General features: G+C 44.6%; 1 protein-coding gene across 3 annotated transcripts in view; it reads left to right on the plus strand.

Annotated features, from left to right (window-relative positions):
• Positions 1-14,632, plus strand: part of LOC308325653 (dipeptidyl peptidase 9-like) — a 43,897-nt gene that overhangs the window by 23,299 nt on the left and 5,966 nt on the right. For all 3 annotated transcript variants that reach the window (XM_080778213.1, XM_080778214.1, XM_080778215.1), the window contains exons 17-19: positions 1,631-1,777; positions 3,638-3,790; positions 10,578-10,720. In XM_080778213.1, the coding sequence (XP_080634339.1) occupies positions 1,631-1,777; positions 3,638-3,790; positions 10,578-10,720 (443 nt within the window). The remainder of the gene's footprint in view (positions 1-1,630; positions 1,778-3,637; positions 3,791-10,577; positions 10,721-14,632) is intronic.

Below are 14,632 nucleotides of genomic sequence, written 5' to 3' on the forward strand. Positions count from 1 at the left end.
TACCCTAATAGACAGGGGGGTACAGTACACGAGCACATGGCCGTTTATCCGCGCTCTTTCTCCTACCAAACAAACCACACTTTTGGCACCCATCGCTTCATGCAAAATAAAATCTGCACGCTCCCAGAATACATCTGCACTACAATGCATCCACCCCAACTGTCATATTTACTGTACAGATATTACTTCTGTCAAACACGCTGTTATTGCGCAAGCAGCCCACGTCAAAACCGTCATGTTTGCCCGACTACTTACGCCAACTCCGTTCACTTCATGGGGCCAGTCCTTCACAGTGACACGCGCGTTACATGAACCACGCGACCGGGATGTATTCCAACCCCCCAATGTCCAATCTCGCTGCCTCTGCTCCACACTAGCCCTCAGCCCCCTCCCCCTCACACTGCAGGAGTATTTTTTTTTCTTCTCCAATCGGCTGTCATTATATCTTTGTGGCTTTCACAGTAAACGGTTGATCGCCGAACACACTGCAACAGTTCACCAATATGCCATCCATATAGGCTGCAGCGGCTACATTATTTTGTTTTTTATTCCAATTCATTTTGACATGCACGTGCAAGATGCCGTGATCAGCGCGAGACACACGCATCTCTCTCTCTCTCTCTCTCTCTCTCTCTCTCTCTCTGCGTCTCTCTTTCACACACACATTTAGCCATGCAGGCTACACAGTACACACAGGGCGGCATGTTTGTATTATAATAAGCGAGACAGGACGTTATAATCTTGAGTTTCATTAAATAACTCTGTCTCTCACATATCTCGCCTACGCTCACATATCTCGCCCTCGCCTCAAACTCAATTTATTTTCCATAATCATTTAACTCTAGGAAATCCTCACAAATAGAAGACATCTTGTTAACCAGAATTTCTCTCATGTCATCATCATATTTAGGGCACTAAAACAAAAAAGTGAACCTCATTTTCAATTTCACCAAGTTCACAGAACAAGGGGGTAGTCTTAACACAATCGGTGCCGGGATGCCTTCAAAATAGGAGCTCTATAGGGTGCTGGAAAGACATGGCCGCTTTTACTCTGAAGCCCCCCCCCCTACCTTACCTTGGTCTATTATATCGCTAGAAGCTCCAAAGCATTCATATTTCAAACGAGAGGCACGTTGAAGTCAGGAATGAAGCGCGTATAGTACTGTATATCCGTCAGATCAAAACCCACGGAGAGCGCCCTGGATTAGGAGAGACGAGGCATTCTTTCTGCCGCGCTAACAGCTAACCGAACGGTAAGCTAATAGGACGTGTACGTACACGCATCCTTTGTACGCGTCCGTCGATTGGGTTCCCTAGGACGCGTGGAGCCGTCCTATACGGACGGAAACGGTTAACGCCAGATCTCCTCGCAACCCGTCAGACGACGGGTTAAGATTTAAACCCCGGAGGTCGCCAAACCCGTCAGACGGCGTGTAGTAAGGGTTATATATTAGTACCATGCAGCCCAAGCTCAACACTAACCTTCCGTGCTTGCCCTGCAGGCTGCTAGACAAGCGCCCACGTTCTTCCCATCATACAGAGAAGAAGGAGAAAAAAAAACCACAACATGGAAAACATAGAAAGCGTCGGTGGATGGTAATGTGTGCATCATGTGTGTCTTCACGTGCAGGTCCAGCTGGTGAACAACTCCTTCAAGGGGATGAAGTATCTGCGCCTGAACACGCTGGCGGCTCTGGGCTACGCTGTGGTGGTCATAGACGGGAGGGGCTCCTGCCAGAGGGGCCTGGAGTTTGAAGGAGCACTGAAAAACAAAATGGTGAGCCAGCTACTAAAGGCCTATTCATATAGTCTGGATTCTCCGGTGGCGAGGTGACCACCGCTCCCGGTGGTGAGGTGACCACCGCTCCCGGTGGCGAGGTGACCACCGCTCCCGGTGGTGAGGTGACCACCGCTCCCGGTGGCGAGGTGACCACCGCTCCCGGTGGCGAGGTGACCACCGCTCCCGGTGGCGAGGTGACCACCGCTCCCGGTGGCGAGGTGACCACCGCTCCCGGTGGTGAGGTGACCACCGCTCCCGGTGGCGAGGTGACCACCGCTCCCGGTGGTGAGGTTGACCACCGCTCCCGGTGGTGAGGTGACCACCGCTCCCGGTGGGGAGGTGACCACCTCCCGGTGGCGAGGTGACCACCGCTCCCGGTGGCGAGGTGACCACCGCTCCCGGTGGCGAGGTGACCACCGCTCCCGGTGGGGAGGTGACCACCGCTCCCGGTGGGGAGGTGACCACCGCTCCCGGTGGGGAGGTGACCACCTCTCCCGGTGGCGAGGTGACCACCGCTCCCGGTGGCGAGCGGCGAGGTGGTCACCTGTCCACCGGTCAACTGTCAGGTATTTAGAAAACGTTTGTAGAATGTGGTCTCTAGGTCTCAGGCTGACCTGTGTTGCAATCCACGCGTCTTCATGGATTAAAGTTCTCAGACTGCTTTCAGTCATTTGTATTCCAGTCAGCATGTCTAATATAGAAGTGTGTCCTGCACCAAAAATAGGCTATTGTAAGCTTGTAGATAGCCTATTTTCGGTTATTAGTTATCTCAGTCCTTCCAGAAAACCCTAATGATCTCAGATGTTCGTGACCGCTTCTGACTGAGGCCACTATTGAAATTTAAAAAATAAAAGGTTTTTCTCATGTCATATGAAAGCAGTGAATCATAGCTTCAAATTGACATATTGGTTGTTCAGTTTGACCCACCAGTTCTGGAGATATGGCTTATATCGAGTAATGTCTTGCAGAAAACAGCGAGTTGAGAAAACAGGCTTGGAAGGTTCACTTCTGTGGACTCTAACATTACACCTAGCTATACATGTTAAAGCATTTATTTCATATTTACATGTCGATTTCTATGCTCTAGTATGTGCAGAGTCTGCCTGTGCTATTAACTCATTTTGCATAAATAAAAAAGTCACATTTCATAAACGCAATCATTAATGCCTCAATCTGCAATTTCTTCAACTGGTTAGCTGTAAGGCTAGCAAAACATCCTCATTTGACATTTTGTGGTAAGTGTGTAAGACACACTAGCCTGGGTAAACCCCTCCCCCCTCGCCAGATTTGCATTCTGCCTGATGTAAGGGGAGAGTCCAAGGGGCCAGCTATAGGCACTCCAATGTTGAAGCGCTGGGCCCTAGTGGTAAGAGGAAGGACTGCAGGCGGACCCGTGGATTCTTGACGAGGAAACCCCGTGCAACCGAGCGCTCAATGTTGAAGCCCAGCTGCACTTCCGCATTTGGGCACCAAAATTTGGTGCCCAAATGCTGAATCAGCGAAACGTAACGTTGACGGACACAACCCCTTCAGCCAATCGGCATATATCAAAAAAGTGGCGTCATCTAAACGCGTTCCGTTCCTACTTCCTCATTCCTCCTGTCCCACAGTAGTACATACTCTATGCCTTGCACACAGCAGCAGCGAAATCTTCTTGCCCACACTAGCAGTCTCCGTTTATTTCTAAATCTAATTTGTTATCGGCTGAATCGAATGTAAAACGATTTTTGCCGTCTCTGCAAAGATAATTGTCGGAAATTGTAACGTCACTGCTAGCTACTTTAATCCATGCGTGGTGCTGTGTGTGTGTGTGTGTGTGTGTGTGTGTGTGTGTGTGTGTGTGTCCTGGACCTCCAGGGCCAGGTGGAGATCGAGGACCAGGTGGAGGGGCTGCAGTACGTGTCGGAGAAGTTCAACTTTGTGGACCTGAGCCGCGTGGCCATCCACGGATGGTCCTACGGAGGATTCCTGTCCCTCATGGGCCTCATCCAGAGGCCCAACATCTTCAAGGTGAGCAGCCATGTTGGGCCTTGTTGCAGCCATGTTGGGCCTTGTTGCAGCCATGTTGGGCCTTGTTGCAGCCATGTTGGGCCTTGTTGCAGCCATGTTGGGCCTTGTTGCAGCCATGTTGGGCCTTGTTGCAGCCATGTTGGGCCTTGTTGCAGCCATGTTGGGCCTTGTTGCAGCCATGTTGGGCCTTGTTGCAGCCATGTTGGGCCTTGTTGCAGCCATGTTGGGCAGCCATGTTGTGCCTTGTTGCAGCCATGTTGGGCCTTGTTGCAGCCATGTTGGGCAGCCATGTTGGGCCTTGTTGCAGCCATGTTGGGCCTTGTTGCAGCCATGTTGGGCCTTGTTGCAGCCATGTTGGGCCTTGTTGCAGCCATGTTGGGCCTTGTTGCAGCCATGTTGGGCCTTGTTGCAGCCATGTTGGGCAGCCATGTTGTGCCTTGTTGCAGCCATGTTGGGCAGCCATGTTGGGCCTTGTTGCAGCCATGTTGGGCAGCCATGTTGGGCCTTGTTGCAGCCATGTTGGGCAGCCATGTTGGGCCTTGTTGCAGCCATGTTGGGCCTTGTTGCAGCCATGTTGGGCTTCATCCAGAGGCCCAACATCTTCAAGGTAGAGCAAGCCACAGCCAGAGCCAGCCCCAAGAACCAGTGTTGTTTTTGGGCAGCAATTTGTGTTTTTTTTTTTTCTTGTCTTTTAAATAGTTTTCCTTTTAGTTTTAGTCACATTTTAGTCACCTGGAATGTCTTGGTGTTAGTCTAGATGGCAGATCTACAAGCTCACACAACGTGTCGCGTCCAAGCTAGATCATCATAGCTTAGTTTTAGTTTTCATTTCGTTTTCATTAGTGGAAAAAAAGGTAGTCGACGAACATTTTTCGTCATAGTTTTAGTCGACGAAAACAACACTGGCCACTTTGGCCAGCCAGCCAATTATCTAATGTGATCCTGGGCTCTACACACCCTCCGCCAACCTGGGGAGGGCAACGGACTTGAACTCATGCTTCCTTCATGCCTGAGTGTCCAAGTTGCTCCTTTACACCTGACAGGGGGGAGTTTCCCTGGATGGACGTAGTGCGTGGAAGGAACACGTTGTTCCAACCAGTTCCTTTCCCCTCCATCAGGCGCCCCGGCTGGCCAGGGGGAGGCAGTTTAGAGACCAGGATTACTGCATGTGTTTTTTGAGAGGGTACCTACCCTAGGGGACACAGGGAGAACATGTGAGGGTACCTACCCTATAGGGGACACGGGGAGAACATGTGAGGGTACCTACCCTATAGGGGACACGGGGAGAACATGTGAGGGTACCTACCCTATAGGGGACACGGGGAGAACATGTGAGGGTACCTACCCTATAGGGGACACGGGGAGAACATGTGAGGGTACCTACCCTATAGGGGACACGGGGAGAACATGTGAGGGTACCTACCCTATAGGGGACACGGGGAGGCCTTTCTATGTGGAGTTTGCATGTTCTCCCCGATTTCGTTGTTTGCCCTAATTATTTTTCCATTTTACACTGACGAAAATGGAAACGAAATGAAAACTAACCTATGATGACTAAAACTAGACTTAAGACTAAATATATGGACAATTTCGTCAACAAAAAACTAGACAAAAAAGTTAGGAAGAGACTATAGTGGAAAGTCATTTTACACTTGGTTGCGTGATGAAATAATAGCCGATCTACAAAAACGCAACGTTTTGTGAGATTGTAGGTATTTTGTGTAAAATCAGCCGTTACTGCGGCATCAAGGCCCGCCAAAATACATTTTAGTCGACTAAATCAACTGTAGATTTAGTCGACCAAAAACATTCCAGGTGACTAAAACTAAATGAACGCTATTCAGACACTGACTAAAGCTAAAATCCCCTCCCCTATCCAGAGACTTGAAAGATCCTTTGTGAAGAAAGACATTGCTGTCTCAGATACCTCAATCTGGGAGCACACTGTGGTGTTTGAAGTCACATTCGGATAAGAGGACAGATTGTCCCAAATGCGGTGATTTGGCTGCAGGAAGATATACAAAAAGAGACGATATCGTATCTCGCAGATTACACACGGCAAATATATGATTGCATGCATATACATTCACGTGCATTTTAAACTCCATTGAGAAAGCGCTTCTTCTTGGATTAGGAAAGGACATGAGAAACATTTAAAATGACACATGCATCGCATGACATTAACTTGACCACGCCACTTAATTACAACGTGCGAAAGGCTATTGGTTGGCACTGACGGCAGATGTATCCGATTATGACTGATTGTCTCTACTCTGCTTAGATAGACCTGTATTGATGAGTTCCATTCCAAGCATTAGTTTTGCACGAAAAACACTCCTTGGGCTAAATTAGGCCATCATAGCCACTTGCCCATAAGTGATGATGGCTATGGCCCGTTTTGAGCCCACGAGAGTGTTTTCAGTTTATTATTATTTACAATTATTTGGATGCAGCTATGGGTAGCGGCAAGATCACTAAAATATCCATTTTGGGGGCGGGAACCCCTTTTGGTGTTTTAAACATTATGTTATAATTTAGCTTTTGAAAAATAGCAGATCTACAAGCTCGTAGCGCGCCACCGAGTGGCGCGCTACGAGCTAGGGATATGTGCCGATGAGACATTTTGGCCGATAACGATATCCGATATCATTAAATGCTGCTATGGCCCGATAACCGATATTATCACCGATGATGTTGATATGATTCTCATTCTGTATTGAAAAATTATAATGATTTTGTCCATTCTGAAAAATTACATGTAACAGGGGTGTCTGCACTGCAGGCTTTTAGGCAAGTCAGCTTGTAGATCTGTTCAAGCTGTTACTTTGGGGCTTGTTTATCTGACAGACGGACCGATTAATCGGAAACAGTTCATTAATCGGTCTGATTGATTAATTGAACCGATGGCGATTAATCTAAAAAATAATCTAAAATTGGCTGATAACGATGTGTTTGCCGATTAATACATCGTTCCTGACTTGCGTGGGAACGATGCAACACTGCTACTACTACTAATAACAATGGTTGAGTGACCAATATCAACACACACTGTTATCTCCATGACATGTAACTCTCTGTTCCTTACCAGAAACCAGTCATTCACGTGAGGGTTAAAGTCATCTTCTGTTTATTTATGTTTCTGTGGTGACTGTGATCTCCGCGGTGAATGTTTGACTGGTGGGGCATCACTATGTTCCCCAAACAACCTAATCCGGTGGTGTACATTCTGTATGTCCAAAAAATATGACATGCAACAACGCTTGTTTGACGTCAAACATTTTGCGGATAAACGCACGGACGGACGGACGGGGACGATTGACATAGAGAGGGTCTGTTTTGCCACATTATCGATCTCCTCACATCAGACCAGGGTGAGACTTAAAGGAGAATTCCATACTAAAAGGCTTTCTTACCTTTCTTTGTAGTTGTTACGTCCCCACCAAAGAGGTCCAGGTGTTATTTTGTGCAAAAGCTCCTTATTGGCTATTTCCCCTACCATAAGCCCTAAATGAATTGAATGGGGATTGAATGGGGCTATGGGGTGTTGTGCTAATTCGCTTATTTCCATCGCTCAAAATTATAATTTCTTTGTATATATCCTCTCTTCATAATGTAAATATTATCCCAAGCGGCACACTTTACTACTTCTTTCGATGGAAATAAGCGAATTAGCATAACACCCCATAGCCCCATTCAATTCCCATTCAATGCAATGCAATTCATTGAGGGCTTATGGTAGGGAAAATAGCCAATAAGGAGTTTTTGCACAAAAAAACACCTGGACCTCTTTGATGGGGACGTAACAACTACAAAGAAAGATAAGAAAGCATTCTAGCATGGAATTCTCCTTTAAAAGATCCCGTTAACTGTATAATTATTTAGGGCCAGGCCGACGTGGATTTTGGATAGTGAAATTATTGAGCTGAAATGAAAACGGATGTGGATTGTGCAAAGAGTCTTTTACAGACAGAGGACACAAGCTGCTTTTTTTTCAACCAATGACTTTCTTCAACACTCCAAAACAGGAGGCGAAGAGACTACCTTTTTCCACTGACGAAAACTAAGCTATGATGACCAAAACCAAGACTAAACATCTCTAAAACCAAAGAGATGTTCATAGATTTTAGGAAAAATAAATCGTGTGTCCCCCCTCCCCCCCCTCTTCATCAATGGGGAAGAGGTAGAAAGAGTTTCCTCCTTCCGGTTCCTAGGGACCACCATCCATGAGTCCTTATCATGGGATCTTAACACCAGTCTCATAATAAGCAAATCACACCAGCGTCTCTATTTCCTGCGGCAGCTTAAGAAGTTCAAAGTCAGCCAAGCAGCCATGACTCACTTCTATAGGGCCACTATTGAAAGTGTTCTCACCTTCTCCATGCTTGTCTGGTTTGGTCACACAACCTCTCAAGACAAATCAAAGCTGGAAAGAGTAGTACGTCATCTAAAAACATAGGATGCAGACTCCCTACACTTTCCTCACTCTATTCCACCAGAATAATTAGGAAGGCAAATAAAATCATTGCAGACAACTCCCATCCTGCACATCACCTCTTCAATCTCCTCCCATCAGGCAGGAGATATAGAAGTATCCAGAGCTCAACATGTCGCTTCAGGGATAGCACTTACCCCGTAGCCATTAGACATCTGAACTCATAGTATATGCATATAGCACTTTAAAAAACTGGATGTAATTTCCTATGCTGCTGGTTTTTGTTTTTGTATTGTACTGTCCTTCTTGTTTGTGTATCTATGGTTGTCTGTATATGTTGAGTATGAACCAAGACAAATTCCTATCAACTTGTTGACATGGCAAATAAATTATTGAATCTTGAATCTTGAAATATACCGACTGTTTCGTCAAACAAATACAAACTAGACTAAAATGTTAGGAAGGGACTATAGTGGACAAGAGATCCAGTATAAGTCGTTTCATACTCTGTTGCATGCTGAGCTTGTAGATCTGCTATTTTCAGCAAGTGTCAAATCTGTCATTACGACGGCATCGAGGCCGCTCCGAAATACATTCCAGGTGACTAAAATGAGACTGAAACTAAATGAAAACTGTTGACTAAAACTGCCCCAAAAAAACAATACTGGATTGTGCAAAGAATTTTACCGATTTATGATTATGTCTGTACACCAGGGTTCCCCCAATTAGCGGCCCGCGGAGCGCCCCCTTGTGGTCCCAGAGATAAATGGCATTACATGGGGGTCAGTAGCCTCTGCATGTCAAACTGGGGGGTCCTTTTCAAATGGGGTCATTTTCAGGGCAAGACCTCGACGTTGCGCGTGCCGACTACCCGACAGCCCGGTACCCTAGTCCAAATATGGCCCTTGAGGGAAATTAATTGGGGAACCCTGCTGTACACTGTCTGTACAGTGATATTGGTACATGACAGAGTACACAAGCCATTGACTTTCTACAACACATAAATTAGTAGTTTGAGTGTGACAAGAGTCAAGACACCATATTGACCATGACTGTTTGTCACAGACAAAATAGTCCGAATGAATGAACTTCCAAATACCGAGTTACATCCATTATGTAATGCCAACACATATCGGTAGTCATTTCACAGATACAATATGACCCCATAGGCCAAATGAGGGCACTAACTGTAATTACGTGACTCATGACTACGCTCATGAAATGAGGATATTATTATTGTGAAGAACGGCCATCAGCTTGATCTTAATGTAGTCGTCAAATGTAGTTGCCTCATACAACCACATGGTGTCAGTCTTGGGTAATGTTTTACAGTCCACCTTTTTAGCCACGCTGTCTTTCCAGATGCATTTAGTTTTGGCTCATGTGTGTGTGTGTGTGTGTGTGTGTGTGTGTGTGTGTGTGTGTGTGTGTTTGTGTCATGCCGATTTTAGAAAATATCAGCACTTTTGAACTAAATGGTGAAGATTCTTTGGCGATTTAAAGACATTTATCTGTCCTGAAGTCCAACACAGCTCTCGCTAAAATGTCCACTATCCAGATAATAACCCTAACCCTACTAGAACAAATGTTCTATTACTTTGACAATTTTCTTCTTGAAAATCACTGCTATTTTCAGGTGTTCTTTTTTTTTTACAATCTTTGGCATTTTATTTAGTTATTACCGGTAGTTACTTTATTGTTGTATCGTCTTTTATGTTATTGTTGTAGCTCGCTGTAGCTTAAATTGTATTTAAACGTTTCTTAGCTGATCAGCTCCTATTCTTCCTCGTTTGTGAAGCACTTCACAAACAAACTTGGCTTTGAAAAGAGCTATACATACTAAGCATTTACTATCATTATAATAGTCTATTAAATCATCTCTTTGAATGAATACACCATTATTAAATCAAAGTCTTAAACTATACACGTGTCTTTAGTATAGAATTTTGGTGTTTTTTTTTTGTTGCAGAATGTTTGCCTATTTTTCATTATCGTTCATCTCTTTTCGCCTATTATCCCATTTTGGGGCACGTTGTGCTTTAGCTATTGAAAAATAGCAGATCTACAAGCTCGTAAGTGGCGCGCTACCAGCTTGTAGGTCTGCTATTTTTTGAAAAATCGAAGAGCGACTGACGTAGAAGACATTTTTTAGAATCTGATCTCAGGTCAGAATGGAAAACTGTCAGGACGTAGAAGACATTTTTTTTAGAATCTGATCTCAGGTCAGAATGGGTGTAAATGACATGGCCAGAATATATATATAGGGAGGATCGAGGGCCACTAATGTCGATGGGTTTGGTTTGACCGTATTCCAATGTGACCTCCATGTTGTGCGTTGCCCCCTTGTGTGTGTAGGTGGCCATTGCGGGCGCCCCAGTGACCGTGTGGATGGCCTACGATACGGGCTACACAGAGCGCTACATGGACGTGCCCGAGAACAACCAGCAGGGATACGAGGAGGGCTCCGTGGCGCTGCACGTCGACAAGCTGCCCAGCGAGTCAGTACACACACACACGCACGCACGCACGCAGGCACGCACGCACGCACGCACGCACGCACGCACGCACGCACGCACGCACGCACGCACACACACACACACACACACATTTGAAATGTTTATTTATGTCCACATAATGAGAAGTACAGGAATACCTTGTTACTGTATAAAAGGACATAAACACTGCCAGTGCAGTTTGACAGTGGGAGAGCAGCCAGTTACAACGTGCATGGACGGCAAAGCATCGGTACATACAGTACAGCTGACATGTCGGACACAGGGCAGCAGACATAAATCATGGATAAAGGAAACAACGCCTCCTCCAAATTGAGCGGCTTCCTATAATGGCTGAAACTGAGCAATACACACACACACACACACACACACACACACACACACACAGACACCAGTGTTGTTTTTCGTCGACTGAAACAAAGACGAAAAATGTTCGTCGACTACCATTTTTCACTGAGGAAAACTAAATGGAAACTAAATGAAAACTAAGCCATGATGACTAAAAACTAAGACTATTGGACAATTTCGTCAACAAATAAAAACTAGACTAAAATGTTAGGAAGGGCCTAGTAGTGGACAAGAGATCCAGTATAAGTCATTTTACACTTGCTTTGCAATGCTGAGAATAGCGGATCTACAAGCGCGACGCATTGTGAGCTTGTTAGATTGGCTATTTTCAGCAAGTGTATAAAAACGGTCATTACGACGGCATCAATGCCCGCCAAAACACATTTTAGTCGACTAAATCAACTGTAGATTTAGTCGACTAAAACTAGACTAACACTAAGACATTCCAGGTGACTAAAATAAAATGTGACTAAAACTAAATGAAAACTATTCAAGAGACACTGACTAAAACTAAAATCAAAAATATCTGCCAAAAACAACACTGACACACACGCGCGCACACACACACACACACACACACACACACACACACACACACACACACACACACACACACACACACACACACACACATGCTTGTACCAGAATCATGGCCAGTGTAGGAGGGGGTTTCTCAGTCTGTGATGTTTTAACATTTTGGAAAACGCACCCTGTATGTTTAGGCTCGGGTCTAACGATAACACATCCGCGGCGGACTCATTCAGCCCAATTCTAAATTATGCAGGACCTTTTCCTCCCCATTTCCCTTGAAGAGCACATTTAACTGAAGGCAGAGATGCTTATCCTGGACAGCTGTGTGACTTTGATCTTTTGAAGTGAAATTGTAGAACCCATGTGGGCCTTATTGATGACGAACCGAGGCAGTCCCCGAAGATTAACTTAAAGGAGAATTCCATGCTAGAATGCTTTCTTATCTTTCTTACCTTTCTTTGTAGTTGTTGTTACGTCCCCACCAAAGAGGTCCAGGTGTTTTTTTTTGTGCAAAAACTCCTTATTGGCTATTTTCCCTACCATAAGCCTGCAATGAATTGCATTGCATTGAATGGGAATCGAATGGGGCTATGGGGTGTTATGCTAGTTCGCTTATTTCCATCGAAAGAAGTAGTAAAGTGTGCCGCTTGGGATATTATTTACATTACGAAGAGAGGATATATACAAAGAAATTATAATTTTGAGCGATGGAAATAAGCGAATTAGCACAACACCCCATAGCCCCATTCAATTCCCATTCCATTCAATGCAATTCATTTAGGGCTTATGGTAGGGGAAACAGCCAATAAGGAGCTTTTGCACAAAATAACACCTGGACCTCTTTGGTGGGGACGTAACAACTACAAAGAAAGGTAAGATAGCCTTTTAGTATGGAATTCTCCTTTAATCATAACGAATGTAAATGTTTTTCATTTGAACTTTGAAAAAGTGACCTTTCTTCTCATATCCGTTTCTGTTATTTGAAGAACTGTCGATGGTGGCCGAGGTGTCGATGTGCCGAGGTGTCGATGTGCCGAGGTGTCTCGGCTAACTCGGCAGTCATTCAGTTCCACAAGTTTAAATATCTTTCTTCTTTTTATTTTCTGTTCAGCCAACAACCATGAGCAACAATGATTTCTTTATTTATTGAGATTTATTGAAAATATTTCCAGCACAGGATGAAATCCTCTACGCCAGACTCACAACAGACATAAATACATATTTAAAATTCACAAGTACGTACATACATAAATACATTCGTATTCCTTTTTTTTACACTTTAAAACAAACCAAGTTCATGTGGACCCGCCCTCTTTGTTTTTTTTATATCTTACTTATACATAATACACTTTCAAGTCCTGTATTTACCAGTCTATGACCTTACAAGCCAGCCCTATAGTTACACAAAAAACCTTTTGATGACCAAAATTTGTCAAGTCTATTCTTAAAAGTATTGACTGAAGGAGCCTGGACCACTTCCTCTGGAAGTGTATTCCATGCTCTGACAGCTCTAAGTGTAAAGAAATTCTTTCTCTTTTCTGAATGACAATTTAGTGGTAAGAGTTTAAGAGAATTCCCTCTCAACTCATACCTGCTGTCCCAAAAATGGACAACAGGCTCGGCTGTAAAGTCATATATCTGGTGAACAAGTTTATAGACCTCGATCATATCTCCTCTGTGCCTCCTGTACACTAACGTTGGTAACTGTAAGTGTCTTAACGATGATGATTAATGATGATTAATGATGAGCCTCATTTTATTTAACCCATTTTGACCTGAGGACGATTCGTCTTCTAAATCCTGACAGTTCTCAGAAAAATGTGTCAGAAAAATGTTTCAATGTCAGTCGTAACTCAAACATATTCATGTCAAGGACCCCCCCACCTCCCCTCAATAGCACTGATTTATGGAATAAAATAAAAAACCTCAAAAATGGAGTTATGAGGGTTCCTCCGGACAGTTATGTCCTCAGACCCCATCTCAAAATATTTTGTTCCAGGGAGGGACCCCCCCCCCCCCAGAAGCAAAGATTTTACTTAAAAATGTTCGCTCTGAAAGAATATATATTCGAAATTTGCGCCACATTTTCACGATTAAAAAGAAATAGCAGATCTACAAGCTCGTTGCGTGGCACTCGGTGCCGCGCTACAAGCTTTTAGATCTGCTATTTTTCAATAGCTAAAGTATAACATAATGCTTAAAACCCCCAAAAGGGGTTCCCCGCATGGTGGCATGCCGCAAGCATGACTCGCAAGCCTGATTTAGACTCGGGTTATATTCGCTGGTGTCTCGCACCGAACATACCCGATCTACAAGCTTTGCGACGCATTGCAACGTGACTGCATTGTGAGCTTGTAGATCAGCTATTTTCGGTGCCAGAGACACACGATACACGACTGTGTATAAATCAAGCCTTTAAGCTATTCACTACATTATTTATGCACGTCAAAACCGACTCACGGACTCAGCCCTGCGGCTGCAGTATTTCTCAAACGACAGAGTCGTCTACACAAGTCTACACCTTGACCTAGAAGGACAACTGTAACGTTATCTACTGTACAGCCGGGGAGCCAGCACCAAACATTTGAGAGGACCTGTGATGTCATGACATTATGTGTTATTTTCTTCCTTGGTCATTAAGGTCCACAGAATGAGAGGTCTGCTCTGCCGGAAATATCGCGAAAAGTTACGGACATTTTTGTTTACCACACCATAGCCAACCAATATAAGGCAAAATGTCATCATACCTTTTCATCCGAACACTCCTTGGCCTAAATTCAGGCCATATCCACTTGCACAAATAACTCAAAACACTCCTTGGCCGAATTGAGGCCAAGGGGTGTTTTTTTTGGTGCAAAACCAATGCTTGGAATGGATTGAGAATCATGAAAACCCCCTAGTTTGACATGTCACATGCTAGTAGTATGATGACATTTAAGATTGGTTGTCTATGGTGTGGTATAGAAAAGCTGCTTTTAGTGACATCACAGGTTAATCCTTAACCGTTGAGCTTTTGGG

This window comes from Protomyctophum bolini (assembly GCF_963924005.1).
Source record: "Protomyctophum bolini genome assembly, chromosome: 12".
NCBI classification, from domain to species: Eukaryota; Metazoa; Chordata; class Actinopteri; order Myctophiformes; family Myctophidae; genus Protomyctophum; species Protomyctophum bolini.